The 22,703-nt window shown below is 45.5% G+C and overlaps 1 protein-coding gene across 1 annotated transcript in view; it reads right to left on the reverse strand.

Annotated features, from left to right (window-relative positions):
* Positions 1-22,469, reverse strand: part of PARD3B (par-3 family cell polarity regulator beta) — a 1,801,259-nt gene extending 1,778,790 nt beyond the window's left edge. Inside the window, 1 exon segment of the mRNA XM_040441847.1 lies at positions 21,851-22,469. Coding sequence (XP_040297781.1) covers positions 21,851-21,970 — 120 coding nt within the window. The 5' untranslated portion in view covers positions 21,971-22,469.
* Positions 22,470-22,703: the final 234 nt, after the last annotated feature.

Below are 22,703 nucleotides of genomic sequence, written 5' to 3' on the forward strand. Positions count from 1 at the left end.
TAAATGATATTTTGAATCGCCATATACCAACATTCATAACATTTTTTATTTATTCATCAATTTAACTGTTTGAGAGCTTGTTTTTTTTTTGCAGGACAGGCTGTAGTTTTTATTGGTTTCATTTTGGGGTACATATGTCTTTTTAGTCACTTCTTATACCATTTTTTGGGAGGTGGGCAAAAGTTGCAATGGTCAGTGTTTATTTTTATTTTTTATGGTGTTCCTCATGCGGTATATTTTATATATATATATATATATATATATATATATATATAAAACGATAATTTTATTCTTTGGGTTGATACGGTTAGGGCTCATTCAGACGACCACAGTGTTTTGCAAATTGTGGATCCGCAAAACATGGATAACATTTATTTAATGTTTTACTATTTTTTCAGCATAAAATCACTTTTGTGTTAAAAATAAATATTTTGCATCGCCATATACGAACATCCATAAAACATTTTCTTCACCAATATAGCTGCGTGGGGACTTCTTTATTGCAGGACCAGCTGTAGTTTTTATTGGTATCATTTTGGGGTACATATGACTTTTTGATCACTTTTTATTACATTTTTTGTGGAGGTGAGGTAACAAATCCAACAATTCCATCATTCTTATTTTTTTTATTTATTTTTTTATGGCGTTCACCATGTGGGATTAGTAACATGATACTTTTATAGATCAGATTGTGACAGACGCCGTGATACCAATTATGTGTACTATATTTTATTTTTTCATTATTTAATTAATTATAAATGAGTGGATATGGGAAAGACTTACATTACTCTTACCGGTAATCGTTTTTTCCCTTTAGCCTCCACAACGGCAGTAAACATGGAGATTATCCCGCCTTCTCAGGGACAGGAAAACAGCTTTGTGGATCAGCCCATATAAGGCCCCCTCCCTCTTACCTCTCCAGTTAGTAACCTAGTACTCAGAGATAAATGCAAGGAAGGTTTAATAAAGAACAAAAGTAACAAATATCCGAGCCAGTCTGCTCTAACTTAGAAGAACATATATATTTAATCAATAGAATATACACATAAGTATTTATACGTATTAAATAATGTATATCTATATATAGTAGATTTTATTTTTTTTTATTTTTTTTGGGGGGGGGGGGAATTCCTCCTGCCGTTGTGGAGGCTAAAGGGAAAAAACGATTACCGGTAAGAGTAATGTAAGTCTTTTCCCTACGCCTCCACAACGGCAGTAAACATGGAGGAAGTAACATAGGATAACAGCCTAGGGTGGGACAACTGCAGATAGGACCCTCCGCCCAAAGGCTAAATCCCTATTTGCAGAAACATCTAATCTGTAATGTCCAAAAAATGTACATGGATTGGACCATGTGGCTGCACGGCAGATGTCCTCTAAGGAAGCTGAAGCACCCTCGGCCCAGGATGTGGCTAGGGCCCTGGTAGAGTGAGCTTTGAGAAACGGTGGAGGAGGAACACCTTCTGTCTGGTAGGCTAGATAGATACAGGACTTGATCCATCTTGATATTGAAGTCTGCTATCTGAACTTTTAGTGTACTTACTGCGAGGCCTTTATCCAACTCTGCTTGGAGAAAGTCCAGTATGAGGGACATCTGAGGTTCTCCTGACGGGTCGTATTTATCCTTCCCAAAGAGTAGAAAGGATTTCCAGGACCTTAGATATATTTTAGAGGTGACCGGTTTCCTACTAAGAAGTAAGGTGGAGATCACTTTCCTGGAGAAACCTTTGTTCCTCAGGATGTTTCTTTCAGCCTCCAGGCCGTCAGACGGAGTTGGGCGACTTGAGGATGAGAAACCGGACCCTGAAGTAGAAGGTCTGGGCGAGGAGGGAGGATCCAGAATTCTTCTCCTGCCAGAATCTTCAGGATCGGAAACCATGATCTGCGGGGCCAAAATGGAGTGATCAGGATGATTCGTACTCTTTCTTCCAAAATCTTTGCTATGACCCGCTGTATGAGGGAGAATGGTGGGAATGCATATAACAGGATTGGTGGCCAGGGTACAGAGAGCGCATCCACCTTTAAGGGTTGATCTTCTACCGCCAGAGAGTAGAAATTCGGAACCTGTCTGTTTCTTCTCTTGGCGAACAGGTCGATCTTCGGCGTTCCCCACCTGGAACAGATCTGCTTGAATACCTGAGGGTTTAGCATCCACTCTCCTGCGTTTAGCTGGTCCCGGCTGAGGAAGTCCGCCACCTGATTCTCTTTTCCTCTCACATGGGCTGCTGAAAGGGACTGAATATTCTTTTCTGCCCAACTGAAGATTTTTCTCACCACCAGGGCTAGCGATAGGCTTCTTGTGCCGCCCTGTTTGTTCAGGTATGCCACTGTTGTAGAGTTGTCCGACAAGATCTTTACATTCCTCTGCAGGAGGGAGGGTGCAAATGTTTTCAGAGCTTCCCAAACTGCGGACAATTCTCTCTTGTTGGAGGAGGCTTTTTGCAGAACGAGACGCCACTGGCCTTGAGCTAGTTTCCCTTCCATGTGGGCTCCCCATCCTTGTTGGCTGGCGTCTGTAGTAATAACTACCTGATCCGATGGTCTCCAGGGTACTCCTTTCAAAAGATTTTTCCGATCTGCCCACCAATTCAAGGATGTCTTTACTGCCTGAGGGATTTTTACCTTCTTGTTTAAGGATGTCTGTTTTTTGTCCCAGGTTCTTAAGAGAAATGATTGGAGGGTCCTTGAGTGGAACTGTGCCCATTTTACTGAAGGGATAGTGGATGTCATTAGACCCAGGATGACCATCATCTCTCTGAAAGAGACCAAGCGTTGTCTCTGAAATCTTCTCACTGTCGTGATCAGGAAATCTTGTTTCTGTAGAGGAAGAAAAGAGATCATTTTCTCCGAGTCCAACAGTACTCCTAGAAAGTTTATCTGGGTTGAGGGTATGAGACAGGATTTTTCCGTATTGATTATCCACCCCAGGTTGGTAAGTGTGGTCCGGATTGTCTGGAGCTGTAGGAGTAACCGATAGGATGATGGGGCTGCTATTAGGAAATCGTCTAGGTACGGAAAAAATAGAATTTCCTTTAGGTGAAAAAACTTGGATACTTCTGTTATGACCTTTGTGAAAAGCCTTGGGGCTGAGCTGAGACCAAACGGAAGTACCCGGAACTGGAAGTGGCACAGCTCTCCCTTGAACCATGTCGCCAGTCTCAGAAATTTCTGATCCTCCTTTCTGATGGGTAAGGGTATATGGTAGTAGGCATCTGCCAAATCTAATGTTACCATGGCGCCGCTTTTTGGGATCAGGCTGATGACTGTCTTTATGGTTTCCATCTTGAACTTTTTGTATATGATGTATTTGTTTAACATCTTCAGGTTTATTATTAATCTGAACGATCCGTTTGGTTTCTTTATCAAGAAGATCGGGGAGTAAAACCCTTTCCTCTGTTCCTGCTTTGGGACTGGGATGATGGCCCCTTTCTCCAGCAGAAGTCTCAACTGATGATCCATAATTTGTTGGCTTATCTCCTCCGGACGAGGGTTCTCCATATATCTGTTTGGTGGGCAGGTTTTTAACTCTAGACTGTACCCGTTCTTTATGACTGACAGAACCCATGGAGAGGCCTGGATATTTACCCAGGCAGGATAGAATTGGGACAGTCTTCCTCCCACTACGCTTCTGGCGTCATTGAGTAGAGGTGTGGGCCGATTTGTCAGGGTTAAACAGGAACCCTCTGCCTTTACCCCTATTGGACTGCCAGGCTGGTCTAGTGTCCTTTCTTTTTTGGTCCGGCCTACCTCGCTTCTGGGACCGAAAGGACCGCCTTTGTTGAAAAAATTTTGATTCTGTAGGAAAGCCCTTTTTTCTATCTGAAGCTTTCTCTAGAATGTCGTCCAAGGCCGTACCGAACACCCTATCTCCCTCACATGGCAGAGTGCACAGCTTGTTTTTGGAGGCTGTGTCACCGGACCAGGTGCGTAAACATACTGCTCTTCTAGCAGAGTTAGAGAGGGCAGCAGATCTGGCTGAAAGCTTCACTATGTCTGCTGACGCGTCTGCCATAAAATTAGCGGCTTGTTTTAGCATAGGTATAGAAGCTAGGATGTCTTCTCGTGGAGTGCCTGACTCTAGATGTTCCTCCAACTGTCCCAACCAAAGGCCCAGGGTTCTTGCCGTATAAGTTGCGGAGATCCCTGGTCTTAGAGTGGCCGTAGAGGATTCCCACATCTTTTTAAGGAGGCTTTCACATCTTTTGTACATCAGATCTTTAAGAAGGCCGAGGTCTTCAAATGGAAGGGCAGTTTTTTTTGGAGATTCTTTCTACTGGGGCATCTACTTCAGGGGTCTTATCCCAGGCCACAGAATCTTCTTCCGCGAAAGGGTATTTTCTCTTTAACTACTTAGAGGCGGATTGTTTTTTCTCAGGGTCTCTCCATTCTGAGTGTATTAATGCTCGGATGTTAGGGTGGACGGGAAAAACTAGTTTTTTCCTGTCCCCTAATCCAGCAAACAATTGGTCCTGTACTGAAAGGGGTTCTCTGGGCTCTTCCAGGTTTATTGTAGCCCTAATGGTTTTCAGTAGGGAATCCGTCTCCTCAACTGAACAGAGAGGTTTACCGCCTGCTTGATCTGAAATATCAGAGTCAGACCCAGAGGAAATTTCACCTTCATCCAGGTCAGAGTCCTGCACATTTAGAGACTATGGCTCCTGAGGTAGATGGTCTGGGAGACAATGTAGATAACTTAGCTTCTACAGCTGCACCCACTTCTTCTCTGATTATGGTTTTCAAACTTTCAACTAAAGATGGGGTCTCCTCTGACACAACCTTGTCACAACACTTTTGGCACAATGATTTCTTGTATGTACCAGACAGCGATTTCTTGCACATTACGCATTTTTTCTTTAAAGGTGGATCCTTTTTTGAGGATTCTTTACCCTGAGAGACACAAAATTGGAGAGGAAAGTTTTATCCTTAGTCTCTAAAAGAGAAGGGTAAAGAACCACCACCAAGGAGACCCCCATACAGGATAAGGCACCCTGTTATTTAGTAATGGGAGGAGGCTTACCGGGCTAGAGGGCCTGGAGGTAACTGTGGGCCGCCTGGGCGAATCGTCAGCTTGCTGGGACATCATTCTCAGGAGAAGAGCGCAGGAGCTGCATCTGAACGCCGGCAGCCGCGCTCTTTTACTTCCTGGTTCCCACTGATGACGACATATGCCCCGCCCCCCCCTCGCGTCACGCGCCGGCCTCCGACGTCATATAGAATCCAACTGCCGGCGCGCGCATAGGGGAAGATGTGGGGAGCGCTCCCAGGCCCAGGAACGCTCCCCCGGTTCGCAGAACAGGGCCGGTCCGCACTGGACGCGGGTCCAAAGCCCGGGGTGGCCAGCAACGCTGGGCTTAAACCACAGGGAAGGAGGAACTTTTATAGAGTTCCGCGACCCTATCCCCTGCCTCAGCCCTCCGGCCAGAGCCGGGATAACAAACCGAAAAGGCTGGGCGCGTGACTGATCCATCCGGCAAGTCCTGACCTTCTGAGGGACAGGAAAACAACTGGAGAGGTAAGAGGGAGGGGGCCTTATATGGGCTGGTCCACAAAGCTGTTTTCCTGTCCCTGAGAAGGCGGGATTATCTCCATGATTACTGCCGTTGTGGAGGCGTAGGGAAAAAGGTAATTTATTTTTATTTAAGTTTTTATTTATTTATTTTCTGTATTTTGCTTTTTTTATTTTTACACTTTTTTTTTTATCAAGTCCCACTTGGATCTTGAAGATCCAGTGGGCCTGATTGCTGTACAGTACATTGCAATAGTATTGCAATGTACTGTACTGTCAGAATTACACGGGCACTAAGCGTCCAGCTGCCCCCAGTCATGGCAACGCTGCCATCGTAGCGCAGCGGCCCTATGGGCAGAGAGGGAGCGACCTCCCTCTTTTAACCCCATGGATGCTGTGGATGGCTACTGACAGAGGCTTGTAACAGGCTAAAGGGCCGGGATGGGTGCCAGCATCGATCTTAGCCGTTGCAGCAGTGCTAGCTGTAAATTACACTGTATGTGACTGCCTTCATCACAGCCGCACAGGGAGGACCACAAGAAGGGCTGCGGTAGTGATCTGGGGCAAAATGGAGGCACAATGCTCATCAGGGGGCACTGATGGCATCAGGGGCACAAGGTGGCCTTGCTTTAATTCAGGCTGTGATCTAGCTCCAGTGTCACGCTCCGTTTGATTAGTCTACACATACTATTCAGAGTGCTCTGATTGGTTCCTTGCCAAATTCTCCAGTGTCTCTGCTCTTGGTGACAGTGGAGACTCTGCGGCTGTGACCCTTTATAGTGTCACAGCCCCCGGTAACAGTGTGGACGTAACTGTACGCCCCATTTCCTTAAATTACATGCAATCTGGATATACAGTTTTACGTCCAAATGCGTGAAGGGGTTAATATGATCATGTCCGAGTTTGGAACCCAGGAAAAAATAACGGTGAAACAATGAGGAGGCGAGTGTCCTGTATAATCCTTAACTTAACTGAGTGGTCTACTCTTACGCCTATGGCCTAACATGCCTTATACTAAATAATCCCCGTAGGTAACCTGGGCACAACATTACATGAACCCGTAAGTAATCTTTGTACAATGCTGTTGGGGTTCATATGTCCTGCACACTGTGCCCACCAGGAGAGCTGGAGTTCACAATACCCTTTAGGCACATATACTCGCCAGGGCATCCAGAGTCACTCCACACCAGTTTTGTCATTTTATACACATTGGGCCACATTTACTCATCCTAGACCTAAGGGCTCAGGCTGGATGATAAATGTTGATGTTTGGACCCAGCCTAAGGCTGCATGCACACGACAGTGAAAGAAAAATGGACCTTACAAACGGATAAACATTTTTAACAGATGTTTTTTTTTCCCATTGACGCCTTTCTAAGAAACGGATGTTAAAAACTGACCCATTCAGTTGTGTGGGCGCATTCGTTCAGTGAAAAACGGACAAGATAGAACTATTTTTTGATGTCCGTTATTCACTGGCTGCTGTCAAAAAAAACTGCCGTGTGAATAACCCCATAGACGACCATTGGTCTTAAAACGGACGTGTGATGGCCGTTAAAAAATGCCCATCAAGCCGTGTGCATGTAGCCGAATGGTCTCTGTCACCAGGCCCTTTCAGAAGGAGCATCTTTTAGACCCTTTTTCTGCTGCACATGAGCGGAGGCTACCATGTCCATTGGACGGCTCCCCATACGTCAGTTTGGGCGCAGCTTGTCATGAATGGCCAATATCAGTGACTTTTGGTCAGTGCGCCTTCCTTTGCATTAGCTATGCAATGTCTTGCATTCCGACTAGTTGATGAGTAAGGGATTCCCTTAATTATATGCTGTGCTAATAATCTGCCATGTTTTCCTGTGGTGACCTTTAGACCTGCCTTTCAACATTCAATTTTCTCTTGACATTCAGAATCTACTCCAATTAAATCATGTAAATAAGAAAAACTGGTAAAAAAGCATCTTTGAAGCAATCAAATTAATATCTAGAAATACATGACAAGAAAAACTAAAAAAGACAGATTGGATCGCACATACAATTTACATCAAATAGGGCAGAGGAGGCTATGAGGATGAGGCCTTTCATTAATTTAAAAGGAGTTATTTACCTGATGCTTAAAGGGGTTATTCCCATCTTGGACATTGGGTGCATATCACTAGGATATGCGCCCAATCTCTAATAAGTATGCGTCCCACCTCTGGGACCCATGCCTACTTTTAGAACAGAGCCCGCAAAAGTGAAGGAGGGAGCACCGGCTCGGTTATTTCCGTCTACTCCACGGAAGTGAATGGCGGGGGCCACGCTCGGCTATTTTTGACGTTCCCATAGGAATGAATGGAGGGCACGCACACATGCAGAGTGTGCCCTCATTCACTTTGTGGGCTCCGTTCTAAAGTTAGTGATATGCCCCCAATGTCCAAGATGGGAATACCCATTTAAGGCTAAGGTTACACAGCTGCCACCAAAGAAGGCTGAATAGCAGTGCAGTCCTGGAACTGAAGTTTCTATGACAGGAGAATCTAAAAAAAAAAATATCTAACCCCACTGGATTTTTCTTGAGATTTTGGGATTGTGGTAACTTGGTAGTCGTGCTGAGACGGTTGGCTGCACTGCTACAAAGTGACCTTAGGTCATAGTAAAGATCACCATTTAGCCCCACACTTGGGCCTCTTTCACACATTCGTATCCGTGATGAAATCCGTGACAAGATGGTCACTGGTTCATCAGTGGCACTTCCGGGTCCGCAATTCGCTCCGAAAAAAAAATAGAACATGTCTTATTCTTGTCCGCAATTGCGCAATTCTATTAGTGCCGGAAATGTGCGGTCCGCAAAATGCAGAACGCACATTGCCGCTGTGCGTGTTCTGCAAATCCGCAAAACACGTTACGGACATCTGAATGGAGCCTAAGAGTCCATTCAAATACAGCAGATTTTGTTCCAGAAATTCCTGAGACTGAAAATCAGTTCTATTCATCTGCAGGGGGCTTGCAGAAATCCATGTGCTTGCCGCCAAAACAAACCCACTCAAGGGGGTAAAGAGAAGAAATTCTGTCGGGTGTAAAGGCATCTGAAGAAGAACCAACATGTTTTTACATGTGTTTTTTCTGTCCCCAATGGAGAAAAAGATAAAAAATACATTTGTCCATCCAGTTCGCCCTGTTATCATGCAAGTTGATCCAGAGGAAGGAAAAAAAAAAAAACACTTTAGGGGAATAAAAAATTCTCCCTGGATCAACAACTCCTCTCTAGTAGCTATAGCCTGTAATATTATTACCCTCCAGAAATACATCCAGGCCCCTCTTGAACTCCCCATCACCACCTCCTCAGGCAGAGTTCCATAGTCTCACTGCTCTTACCGTAAAGAATCCTCTTCTATGTTTGTGTACAAACCTTCTTGCTCCAAAACCTAAAGGGTAAACCCCATGAAGCAGAGCTAAGAGCTAGGAGCGGAGCACAGGCAGACAAATTTGTATGCTGTCTAGGAGTTATGCTATGAAAGTCAGATTTCCCAGTAGTGATTCACCAGACCTAAATGGAAGTAAGTGCGAATACATCTTAGGCTGACGAATGTCCTATAGTACTGTGATTCACTTTACAGGAAGCATTTGGACCGATGATTTGGCAGATCATCAGGGGATAAGTGTTTGTATAAATGCTCGTTCATCAGGCGATCGTGTCATTTTGTCGACACCAAAAATCATCAAGCCATCACTGCATCAATCCCTTGTCCCCATCGGGCAGAGGCGATTGCAGCATGTAAAGGCAGCCCTCATCTCTGCTGAAGATCAGGCAATAATCGGGAACCCTAAGGCCTTTTTCACATGGGCGTTGCGGGAAAAGGTGCAGGTGCGTTGTGGGAACATGCGCGATTTTTCCGTGCGAGTGCAAAACATTGTAATGCGTTTTGCACTCGCGTGAGAAAAATCGCGCATGTTTGGTACCCAAACCCGAACTTCTTCACAGAAGTTCGGGCTTGGAATCGGTGTTCTGTAGATTGCTATTATTTTCCCTTATAACCATGTTATAAGGGGAAATAATACATTCTGAATACAGAATGCATAGTAAAATAGCGCTGGAGGGGTTAAAAAAAATATAAAATAATTAAACTCACCTTAGTCCACTTGATCGCGCAGCCGGCATCTCTTCTGTCTCCTTCTTTGCTGATTGCAGGAAAAGGACCTGTGGTGACGTCACTCCGGTCATCACATGGTCCATCACATGATCCATCACCATGGTAAAAGATCATGTGATGACCGGAGTGACGTCACCACAGGTCCTTTTCCTGCAATCAGCAAAGAAGGAGACAGAAGAGAAGCCGGGCTGCGCAATCAAGTGGACTAAGGTGAGTTTAATTATTTATTTATTTTAACCCCTCCAGCCCTATTTTACTATGCATTCTGTATTCAGAATGCTATTATTTTCCCTTATAACCATGTTATAAGGGAAAATAATAATGATCGGGTCTCCATCCCGATTGTCTGCTAGCAACCGTTCGTGAAAATCGCACCGCATCCGCACTTGCTTGCGATTTTCACGCAACCCCATTCATTTCTATGGGGCCTGCGTTACGTGAAAAACGCACAAAGAGGAGCATGCTGCGATTTTCACGCAACGCACAAGTGATACATGAAAATCAGAGCTTGTGTGCACAGCCCCATAGAAATGAATGGGTCATGATTCAGTGCGGGTGCAATGTGTTCAACTCACGCATCGCATCTGCGCGGAATACTCGCCCGTGTGAAAGGGGCTCATGCACACAACCGTTGGATGTTCTGCAGACCGAAAATTGCAGATCTGCAAAACACAGATATTGGCTGTGTGCATTCCGTATTTTGTGGAATGGAACATCTGCTCTGACCTAAACTTATGACCCCTTCGTCTCTGTCTATGGGTCTGTCTCATGGCATTATGAGAACAGTACAGAAGACCTACTGTTGGACAGGAATTCACAGCACCATAAGAGTTTGACCATCACATGGAATGTGTTTCCATGACCGAACACATTCGTATGAAGTTCGCCTTAGGCCTCATGTACACGACAGTTTTTTTGTTTTTTTTTTAAAGTCCACAAAAACGGGGTCCGTAGGTCCGTGATCCGTGTCCTTTTTTTTCTTCCGTGGGTCTTCCTTGATTTTTGGAGGATCCACGGACATGAAGAAAAAGTCGTTTTGGTGTCCGCCTGGCCGTGCGGAGCCAAACGGATCCGTCCTGACCTACAATGCAAGTCAATGGGGACGGATCCGTTTGACGTTGACACAATATGGTGCAATTGCAAACGGATCCGTCCCCCATTGACTTTCAATGTAAAGTCAGGAGTCCCTATTATACCATCGGATCAGCGTTTTCTCCAATCCGATGGTATATTTTAACTTTAAGCGTCCCCATCACCATGGGAACGCCTCTATGTTAGAATATACCATCGAATTTGAGTTAGATCGTGAAAACTCATATCCGACAGTATATTCTAACACATAGGCGTTCCCATAGTGATGGGGACGCTTCAAGTTAGAATATACTACGAACTGTGTACATGACTGCCCCCTGCTGCCTGGCAGCACCCGATCTCTTACAGGGGGCTGTGATCCGCACAATTAACCCCTCAGGTGCTGCACCTGAGGGGTTAATTGTGCGTATCATAGCCCCCTGTAAGAGATCAGGTGCTCCCAGGCAGGAGGGGGCACACCCCCCTCCCTCCCCAGTTTTAAATTCATTGGTGGCCAGTCTGCCCCCCTCCCTCCCCTGTATTACTGTACATTCATTGGTGGCCAGTGCGGCCCCCCCTCCCTCCCTGTATTACTGTACATTCAGTAGCGTCCTGGTTGCCATGGTTACCGATCGGAGCCCAGCGATTAACCTGGGACTCCTATCGGAACTCTCCGCTGCCACCAATGATAGGGGGGGGGGGTTTAATTAGGAGGGGGAGGGAGGGGGCCGCACTGGCCACCAATAAATGTACAGTAATACAGGGGAGGGAGGGGGGGCCCACTGGCCACCAATGAATGTACAGTAATACAGGGGAGGGAGGGGGGCCCACTGGCCACCAATAAATGTAATACAGGGGAGGGAGGGGGGCACACTGGCCACCAATGAATGTAATACAGGGGAGGGAGGGAGGGGGGGGGGGCCCACTGGCCACCAATGAATTTAAAACTGGGGAGGGAGGCACACCCCCCTCCTGCCTGGCAGCACCTGATCTCTTACAGGGGGCTATGATACGCACAATTAACCCCTTAGGTGCGGCACCTGAGGAGTTAATTGTGCGGATCACAGCCCCCTGTAAGAGATCGGGTGCTGCCAGGCAGCAGGGGGCAGTTATGTACACAGTTCTTAGTATATTCTAACTTGAAGCGTCCCCATCACTATGGGAACGCCTCTGTGTTAGAATATACTGTCGGATCTGAGTTTTCACGAAGTGAAAACTCAGCTCTGAAAAAGCTTTTATGCAGACTAGTCTGCGATCCGTCTGTGTGAAAGTAGCCTACGGCCACGGACGCGGATGCCAATCTTGTGTGCATCCGTGTTTTTTTCACGGACCCATTCACTTGAATGTGTCCGTGAACCGTTGTCCGTCAAAAAAATAGGACAGGTCATATTTTTTTGACGGACAGGAAACACGGATCACGAACAACGGTGCATTTTCCGAGTTTTCAATGGACCCATTGAAAGTCAATGGGTCCGCAAAAAAATCACGGAAAACGGAACAACGGCCGCGGATGCACACAACGGTCGTGTGCATGAGGCCTTAGGTGGATTTATCATGAGGGGAGTTTTTCTTCAGTCTGCATTGGTGCAATATTCACCAAATTTTTGAAAAGTCATTACATTTAGAGCATATTTAAACCCTTCTAAGGCCAGACACACACAAGCGAGTTGAAAGATAGGAACTTACAGCGTGTCAGTGAGAAGTCGTGTTCTGACCTCTGCTCCTCTGACAGGATGGCGCAGAATTAGGACTCTTGCACACAAGTTTTTTTTTTCCCCGTTTACGTTTAGTTTTTTTGCGTTCCGTATAAGGACTGTGTACAGAACCATTCATTTCAATGGATCCGCCAAAAAAACGGAAGGTACTCCATATGCCTTCCGGTTCCGTATTTCCGTTCAAAGATAGAACATGTCCTATTATTGTCCGCATTACGGACAAGGATAGGACTGTTCTATTAGGGGCCAGCTGTTCCGTAAAAAACGGAATGCATACGGACATCATCAGTATTTTCTGCGGACCACAAAATACTAAAAAAGCAACACGGTCGTGTGCAAGTGACCTAATTCAGTAGATTTCAGGACTCTAAGGCTGGGTTCAGACCTGAGCGTCTTTGATATGCGCGTTTAACGCGCGTTTTTGACGCGCGTTTTTGACGAGCGTTTTTTGCAATAGTAAACGCGCGTTTGACGCGCGTTTGTGTGATTGACTGCAATGTCCTATGGCCACAAACGCGCTGTAAAACTCCCCAAAGAAGCTCAAGTACTTGTTTGAGCGTAGGGCGTTTTACAGCGCGTTTTTCAGCGCTGTAAAACGCTCAAGTGAGAACCAGGGCCATAGGGAAGCATTGGTTTTCATGTGTTGAGCGTTTTACAGCGCAGAAAAACGCGCTGTAAAACGCTCAAGTGTGAACCCAGCCTAAGATCCCTTGCATATGTTGCGGAATAAATGTGTTTTTTAGCACAGATGTCTGTGCAGTAAAACCACAGTACAGTACAGTACAGATTACACAAATCTCATGTACACTTTGCTGAGACACAAAGCACACACTACAAAATGCACCTCACTCACATATAACATCTGCAGCATCCAGAACTCTGAAATAAAAAAAAGCCATAGGTACTACTTTTCTCCTAATGGGGCACCCACAAGCCCAGGGACATGCTCATGTAAAAAAAAATTATATGGATAAAAAATGTCTGCCATTGTTCAATTTAAGGACTCACTGGGACACATTTACAAAGGCCAGCATTTTTACGCTTGTCATACTTTTTCCCCTTGCGCTGCCGGAGAGTTAGATCAATTTATGCAAATCTCTTGATAAATGAACCCCACAGATATTCAAAGACCGTAGGGGTCAGAGTACTAAGATTCCCACAGATTGCTGGAACGAGGAGAGAGAAGTGCTCAAATATTGCACTCCCTGTCCTCGCTGCAGAGGACGGAATCGAGACTTCTAGTCTGATATGCAGGCGCTTCCCTCTCCTTGTTCTAACGATTGGTAAAGTCTCAGCGCTCAGACCCCCATCAATCAACACTTTTGATGTATCTCCATGACTGATTAAAAGAGTTTTTAAAAAAACTCAGTGGGGGAGATGTATCAAACTGGTGTAAAAGTAGAAATGGAAATCAGATTGCATCTTTCATATTCCAAAAGAAAATGTGGAATCTGATTGGTTGCTATGGACAACTAAGCCAGTTCTACTTTACACCAGTTTGATAAATGACCCTCACTGACTTATTGAACGTTAACATAACATATCGATCGGTCTGCTCGCTCCCAGAAAAACAATCAGATTCCACCTTTCATTTTCCAAAAGGAGCTCTGAAAAATGAAAGGTTGAATCTGATTGGTTGCTATGGACAACTAAGCCAGTTTTCCTTTACACCAGTTTTGATAAATGTCCCCAAGTATGCCTGAGAAGCCTGTCTTTAATAAATCTCCCACACTTAGGGCTCATGCACACAGCCGTGCTGTTTTTTGCGGTCCGCAAATTGCGGATCCGCAAAAAATGGATGCCGCCCGTGTGCCTTCCGCAATTTGCGGAACGGAACAGGAGGCTCATTATAGAGATGCCTATTTTTGTCCGCAAAACGGACAAGAATAGGACAGGTCTCATAATTTTTGCGGGGTCACGGAACTGAGCAACGGGCGCGGACAGCACACAAAGTGCTGTCTGCATCTTTTGCGGACCTATTGAAATGAATGTTTTCGTATACGGACCGTATACAGAATCAAAATACGGTCCGTATACGGAACGCAAAATACTGTCGTGTGCATGAGCCCTTAGTATGACTGGCTATTTAGCATAAAGGGATATTCTGGTTTATTGAAGGGGTTGTCTCACGTCAGGAAATAGCATTTATAATGTAGAGAAAGTTATTACAAGACACTTACTAACGTACTGTAATTATCCATATTGCTTCCTTCACTGGCTGGATTCATAAAAAAAAATTATAATAATGCAGAACCCCTTTAAGTTATACCTAATCCATAGGATGACTAGTAGATTAGTGGAGGTCCTACCACTGGGACCTTGTAATCTGTGGAGCCCCCCGAAATGAAAGGAGCGGCCAGTCAGCATGCGCTCAGCTGCTCCATCTATTTCTATGGGTGTTCCGGATATAGTTGGGTGTTGTACTTGGCTATCTACAGAACTCCCATAGAAATTAATGGAGAGTCTGAGCACATGCATAACAATCTGCTTTGTTCATTCCGGTGGACTTCACGGGGTATGGGGCCCTACCGCTGGGACCCTATCGATCCCCCTCTGGATTAATAAAAACTTACTATAACAGCATTACCACTTTAAGGCCCCTTTCACATGGGCGAGTATTCAGCGCGGATGCGATGCGTGAGTTGAACGCATTGCACCCGCACTGAATCCTGACCTATTCATTTCTATGGGGCTGTGCACACGAGCGGTGATTTTCACGCATCACTTGTGCGTTGCGTGAAAATCGCAGCATGCTCCTCTTTGTGCGTTTTTCACGTAACACAGGCCCCATAGAAATGAATGGGGTTGCGTGAAAATCGCAAGCATCCTCAAGCAAGTGAGGATGCGGTGCGATTTTCACGCACGGTTGCTAGGTGACGATCGGGATGGGGACCCGATAATTATTATTTCCCCTTATAACATGATTATAAGGGAAAATAATAGCATTCTGAATACAGAATGCATAGTAAAATAGCGCTGGAGGGGTTAAAAATAAATAAATATGTAACTCACCTTAATCCACTTGTTCGCGCAGGCGGCATCTCTTCTGTCTTTATCTGTGAGCACTACGTCACTACGCTCATCACATGATCCATCACCATGGTGATTAATCATGTGATGGACCATGTGATGAACGCAGTGGCGTCATCAAAGGTCCTATTGCTCACAGATGAAGACAGAAGAGATGCCGGCTGCGCGAACAAGTGGATTAAGGGGAGTTAAATAATTTTTTCTTTTTTTTTAACCCCTCCAGCCCTATTTTACTTAGCATTCTGTATTCAGAATGCTATTATTTTCCCTTATAACCATGTTATAAGGGGAAATAATACAATCTACACTACAACTAACCCAAACCTGAACTTCTGTAAAGAAGTTCGGGTCTGGGTACCACAGTCGGTTTTTTTATCACGCGCGTGCAAAACACATTGCACCCGCGCGATAAAAACTGAACATCGGAACGCAATCGCAGTCAAAACTGACTGCAATAGCGTTCCTACTCGCGCGGTTTTGCCGCAATGCACCGGGACACATCCGGACCTAATCCGGACACGCCCGTGTGAAAGAGGCCTAAGGCCTCATGCACATGACCGACCGTATGTATTTTTTGGTCCACAAAAAATATGGATGACGTCCATGTGCATTCTGTATTTTGCAGAACGGAACAGCTGACCCCTAATAAAACAGTACTATCCTTGTCCATAATGCGACATGCTCTATTTTTTTTTTTTTGCGGAACGGAAATATGGACATATAAAAACGGAATGCACACGGAGTAACTTCTGTTTTTTTTGCGGACCCATTGAAAGAAATGGTTCCGCATACGGTCTGCAAAAAAAACGTGTGCATGAGCCCTAAAGGGGTTGTGCAAGACTGAGGGTGTTTTTGGCAAACTCCCCCTCTTGATCAGACTTGTAAAGGGTAGCTTACTTACCTGCTTCCCGGCGCTAGCTGCCCGCTCCTTCATCACCTGGACTGAGATGCCTCGCTGTGCTCCCCATGGTGGGGACCAGCTCCACTTACATCATAACTAATGGTCATGATAGCCAAGGTCCGGCTAGTGGGGGAGTTTGCCAAACCCCCTTTTCTTATACAAGCTTTTTTAGGGTCCATTCACACGTCCGTAAGTGTTCTGCGGATCCGCAAAACACGGACATTGGCAATGTGCATTCCGCAATTTGCGGACCGCACATCACCGGCACTATAATAGAAAATGCCTAATCTTGTCCGCAATTGTGGACAAGAATAGGACATGTTCTATTTTTTTGCGGAAACGGAAGCGGACAGCACATTCCGGCCCCATTGAAAATGAATAGGGATGCGGACCCATTTTGCGGACGTGTGAATGGACCCTTAGTGTGGCTCGGCAGTATGTGGCACTAGACATATGGTACCGCCATATAGTGCCACATTACAGTGATTACCTTGAAATACAGCATCTCACAGAACATCTCACTGATTTACATAAAATATGACAGCAAAAAAAAATACTTTTTCCTTTGTTTCAGATCATACACCTATAGAAAGCCAGCAGGGCTCTCGGACTGGAAGGTTGTACAGAGCCAGAGCCAGGCGAATTTTCCGTACTGAATCCTGACCCATTCATTTCTAAGGGACTGTGTAATGCATCATCGCAGCATGTTCTATATTCTGCGTTTTTCACACAGTGAATGGGGCTTCCTGAACAGATCCAGACACAATCTGTATCATTCGTGTGAAAGAGGCCTTATACACACAAACGTGATTTACGTCTATGTGCTATCTGTGTGTACAAGTGGGGTGCACGCGGACCCATAGAAGAAAGTGGTGCTACTCACTCCTCCAGATGGACCCTCAGGGGATGCACTACTGTGGTCCGAGTCTCACGACACTGGAAACAATTCTCTCCAGTCTAGTGATGAGCGAACGTTGGATGTTACATCCAAAGTCACTTTATTCAAAACTTCGGGTTAATACTGAAAGGAGATCCGTCGCCGTACAGTATTAGAATGTATGGGCTCTGATGAGCCAAAGTAAGTTATTCACGAAGTCGCGCGTGACTTTGTCGAATAAATTCGGTAGTTGATTTTTAAAATAGAAAACCACTTTAAAACAGAACTTGGCTTAGGTTCCCAGGTACCAACCAGTCAAAGTTATGCCTAAGGCCTCTTTTACACTACCGTATGGCTATTTCAGTGTTTTGCTGTCCATTTTTCACGGATCCGTTGTTCCGTTTTTTTGTTTCCGTTGCGTTTTTCCGTATAGCATATACAGTATACAGTAATTACATAGAAAAAATTGGGCTGGGCATAAAATTTTCAATAGATGGTTCCGCAAAAACGGAACGGATACGGAAGACATACGGATGCATTTCCGTATGTGTTCCGTTTTTTTTGCGGACCCATTGACTTGAATGGAGCCACGGAACGTGATTTTCGGGCAATAATAGGACAAGTTCTATCTTTCAACAGAACGGAAAAACGGAAATACGGAAACAGAATGCATATGGAGTACATTCCGTTTTTTTTGCGGAACCATTGTAATGAATGGTTCCGTATACGGACCGTATACGGAACGCAAAAAAACGGCCCGCAAAACAGAAAAAAAAAACGGTAGTGTCAAAGAGGCCTTAGGGCTCATGCACACGGCTCTGGTTTGGGTCGGCATCCGATTTGCATTTGTTTGCAGATTCGATACACATTCACTTCAAGGGGCTGCAAAAGATGCAGACAACACTCTGTGTGCTGTCCAGACCCATATGTCCTTTCCGTGCCGTCAGTAAAATTGTAGAACATGTCCTAATCTTGTCCACGTTACGCACAAGGAGAGGACTGTTCTATTAGGTGCCAGACGTTCGGGTCTGCAAAACACACACGGCCTGTAACCGTGTGTTGCAGACCGCAAAGCAGCCAACGGTCATGTGCATGAGCCCTAATGCCTCATTCACACGTCAGTGATTTCCATCAGGAGCACGAAAAAAATCTGGTGGAGACAGCACGTCCTCAAGTGAAGCTTTATTCCAGATGCTACGTTTCGGCCCAAGGGCTTGAAAAAAGGCCCCTACGTAGCATCTGGAATAAAGCTTCACTTGAGGACGTGCTGTCTCCACCAGATTTTTTTCGTACTCCTGATCCTTGTGGAGGAACTCACCACTCCCCCCGGAGATGTGCACCCACTACTAACCAGACCTAGCGTGCTGTCCTGCCTTCTTTTTTTAGTACTCTATCCAAAAAAAGGCCACGCAGCTCAAACTCTTTCCATAGGGATGTAGATAATTATGGTAGGTGGATAGTATCTTTACATGCAATCGATCACTGGATTTGAGGTTCCCTTCACATTCAGATTTTTCATCTGATATGAAATACGTGATATTTGAGCAATATTTTATACTTTTATGTACGGATCTATTTTAATCTATGTGAGTATAATAAAACATATTTGTTTACTGAAGAGTTGCGGTACCTCACTATGTTCAGTTCTTTTATTTAACATCCAGGAGATGAAAAATCTGAGCTGCGCAGTCTTTTTTTGGATAGAGTACTGAGTGTGAATTGGAACCTACTTCACTATAGACCTGCTGCGCTCCAAGTGACTTTGCGGTTTGGGACATTTTTTATATACAGGCTTTTTCTGTGTATAGACGTGTTAGGAATTCTTTTACTTCTTTTTTTAGTGATTTCCATCAGTGATTTTGAGCCAAAAACAGGTGCTGCTCTAAACACAGAACAGGTGCAGATCCTTCCGTGATACCTTATATCTGTGGAGGCTCCAATACAGGGTTTTGGTTCACAATCACTGATGGAAATCACCGACCAAAACACTGACGGGGGAATGAGGCTTTATTCACAGTCAGTATTCAGTGATTTCCATCAGTGATTGTGAGCCAAAACCAGGTGCGGGTTCACACAGGTGCAGATCTTTCCCTTATACTTTATCTCTGTGTAGGCTCCAATCACTGATGTTTGAATAAGGCCTCGTTCACACTTCAGTGTTTGGCCAGCGATTTCCATCAGTGATTTGTGAGCCAAAACCAGAAGTTAAGCCTACACAAAGAAAGTATAATGGAAAGATCTGCACCTGTTCTGTGGTTTTGACCAGCACCTGATTTTGGCTCACAAATCACTGAAGTGTGAATGAGGCCTAAGGCTACTTTCACATCTTCGTTTTTTATTCAGGTTTTGAGATCAGGGAGAAGATCTCAAACCTGAATAAAACAGATCCGTTTCATTTAATACCACAATATGCATCCCTACCATTCGTGTGCGGTTGTGTTAAATAGAAATGGAACAAACTGGATCCAGCATTAAAATCACTAAGTCGATGGTTGACAGATCCTCCACTATTGACTTACATTGATTTTCATGTCGGATCCAGTTTGTTCCGTTTCGTAGACTGTACACAAAATGGAACTCATGCATAATGATAAGTTTTGTCCCCATTGACAATGAATGTGGACAAAACTGACCTGTTTTGCCCTAGTTTTAAGATCCTCTACCGAATCTCAAAACCAGAAAGCCAAAACGCTGATGTAAAAATAGCCTTAGGCTTTATACAAAGTTAGGGCTCATGCACACAAATGTATTTTCTTTCCGTGTCCATTCCGTTTCTTTTTTTTGTGAAACGTATGCAAAACCATTCATTTAAGGGTACTTTCACACTTGCGGCAGAGGAATCCGGCAGGCTGCGCCGGAGCTCCGCCCCCCGTCCCCATTATAGTCAATGGGGACAGAGCGGCAGTACGGATCCGACAGGGTGAAAAGAAAATAGCCTTATCTCCGTCCTGAACAGTCAAAAAGACTGAACTGAAGACATCCTGATGCATCCTGAACGGATTGCTCTCCATTCAGAATGCATTAGGATAAAACTGATCAGTTCTTTTCCGGTATTGAGCCCCTAGGACGGAATTCAATGGCGAAAAAAAAAAACACAAGTGTGAAAGTACCCTAAATGGGTCCGCAAAAAAACAAAAAACAAAACGGAAGTTACTCCATGTGCATTCCGTTTTCCGTATGTCTGTAAAAAAAAATAGAACATGTCCTATTATTGTCCACATCACGGACAAGTATAGTACTGTTCTATTAGGACTCATGCACATGGCCGTTGTCCGCCCGTGGCCGTATTGCGGCACGCATACAGCGGGTCCGCAATATACGGGGCACCGGCTGTGTGCACCGTGCATCACGGATGGGGACCCATTCACCGCTTCCGTGGTGTTTCTGGCCATGCCTCTGTACTGCAAAAAAAAAATAGAACAAGTTGAATGGGTCTCGATCCGTCCCGGCCGCTGCAAATTGCGTTCCCCAATGCACAAAACGGCCGTGTGCACGAGGCCTTAGGGGAAAGCAGTTCCGTTCTGCAAAATACGGAATGCACACGGACGCCATCTGTATTTTTTGCGGACAGCAAAATACATATGGTCGTGTGCATGAGGCCTTACAATGTATTCCCAACAACAATGTGCCAGGCTGGGCAATGCCGTGTGGTGCTCGCTGTATTAATATATAGCCAGAAGCACTATGTAGCACCCTGCCATGTGTCTGTGCACAATATTCTGTATTATTATCACCAATTATTTTTTTTTTTAGAGTTTTAAACCAAATGTAAAACCGCCAGCAGTGTAATATGGCTTAGGTATAATTTTTTAGTTCAAGGGGGAAACTTGTGTACAGGAAAACTGGCTTAGTTACCCATAGCAACTAATCAGATTTCACATCTCATTTTTCACAACTTTTTGGGGGAAATGAAAGGCGGAATCTGATTGGTTGCTATGGGCAACTAAACCAGTTGTACTTTACACCAGTTCTGATAATTCTGGCCAAGTCTTTGTGAACAAACATCTTTCCTGGTGTCATTCAAGTCCTACAAGGAAACGTTTCAGTAAAAATTTTGCGTTTTGAAGAAGAAAAAAACAAACAAAAAACACTGATCCCAAAAACATCCCAAAATGTGGTGTATAGATGTTAAGCGAGTTGTCCCATTTACACGTGTCCCCCTATCCGCAGGTGTTCAATGGGAGGTTTAAATCATAAGCAGTGGGGCCCCGTGTCCCCCTGTATGAATGGATCCACACAGTCCAGTACGTGGCTGTCGCTCCATCTCTATGAAACTGCCAGAGAATGATGAGAGTGGTAGTCCGCAGTGTCATAGAGATGAATGAAGCCGGGGCACATGCTTGACTGTTGCTCAATTCATACAGAGGAACACCGTATCCCCAGTCTTGTGATCGGCGGGGGTCCAGCAGTCACCCCCACTGATCAGCATCTTCTGTCCTGTGAATGGGGGATTTGGCCCAAACATTGTAATTGTCTGATCACAAAAAAAGCAAGTTCCCTTAGATGCCACACGCCGGGGCGACCTGCCAACATCACACAGGAGGCTCTGTGCCCATGACAGGTGCTGGCGAACACTGACAGAATGGACATCACAGCAACAGGTGAAGAAGAAGAAAGTCTTACTTTTTCCTTGGCTTTGATGTATCTCTGGGCCGCCTGCTGGATTAATTCTCTCACACTGATCTCGCCATCCTTGCAGGGGACTACAATCCCAGTCTTCCCAAAGCACACCGTGACTTTCATCTTTCCACAGAAGGGCCACTTGTAGCAGACAGGATACAAAGTGTCACTTCAGCCAGCAACAGGTGTCAGCGCCTGCGGCCACTCCAGCTGTCAGCTCATGCCTGTGCCTCACACCTGGAAGAGCCAGAAGAGGGGGCCCAAAAAGTTTAGAGGAGTTTTACTGTATTCCCAGCAAAGTGTTAAACTCTCTCCCTAGGGAGCAATAGAAAGCCCCTTGAATGCGGAAGGAAGGAAGGCCAGTGAGGGCGGGAGGGAGGAGGAAGCCTCCTCAGACAGGTCTCTCAGGAAAAAGCTGGATGCCAGCTGTGTGCGGAGGGGAGTGCGGGCTGCGGGGAGCAGGTGCGGGCTACAGGTGGACGCTCCACTCCTTACACGCTTTGAAATGTCCCGGGCACAAAGTGTGGGTCAGGCCGGGATTCCCAGGCAGGCACTGCAGCATGGGAGGAGCAGGGACTGGAGTCACCATGGAAGGAGGAGGGTGTGCACAGCCATAGTGTGAGAGAGGGAGCTGCAGCCGACCTGCGAGCCCTCCCCCTCACACAGCAATGAGGAAAGGAGTCCTGAGTCCTGGGAGGGAGAGGTCAGGCTCCGGGGCAAGCTCTTCAACGACCACACTGCGCTCTATGATGTCACGCTGTGCTCTGAGGTGTATTACCTCACGTGTGCTCACGCTGGTCTTCGCTGTATGACGTCACGCTGTGCTCTGAGGTGTATTACCTCACGTGTGCTCACG

Source organism: Bufo bufo, chromosome 7 (assembly GCF_905171765.1).
Source record: "Bufo bufo chromosome 7, aBufBuf1.1, whole genome shotgun sequence".
Classification (NCBI taxonomy): Eukaryota; Metazoa; Chordata; class Amphibia; order Anura; family Bufonidae; genus Bufo; species Bufo bufo.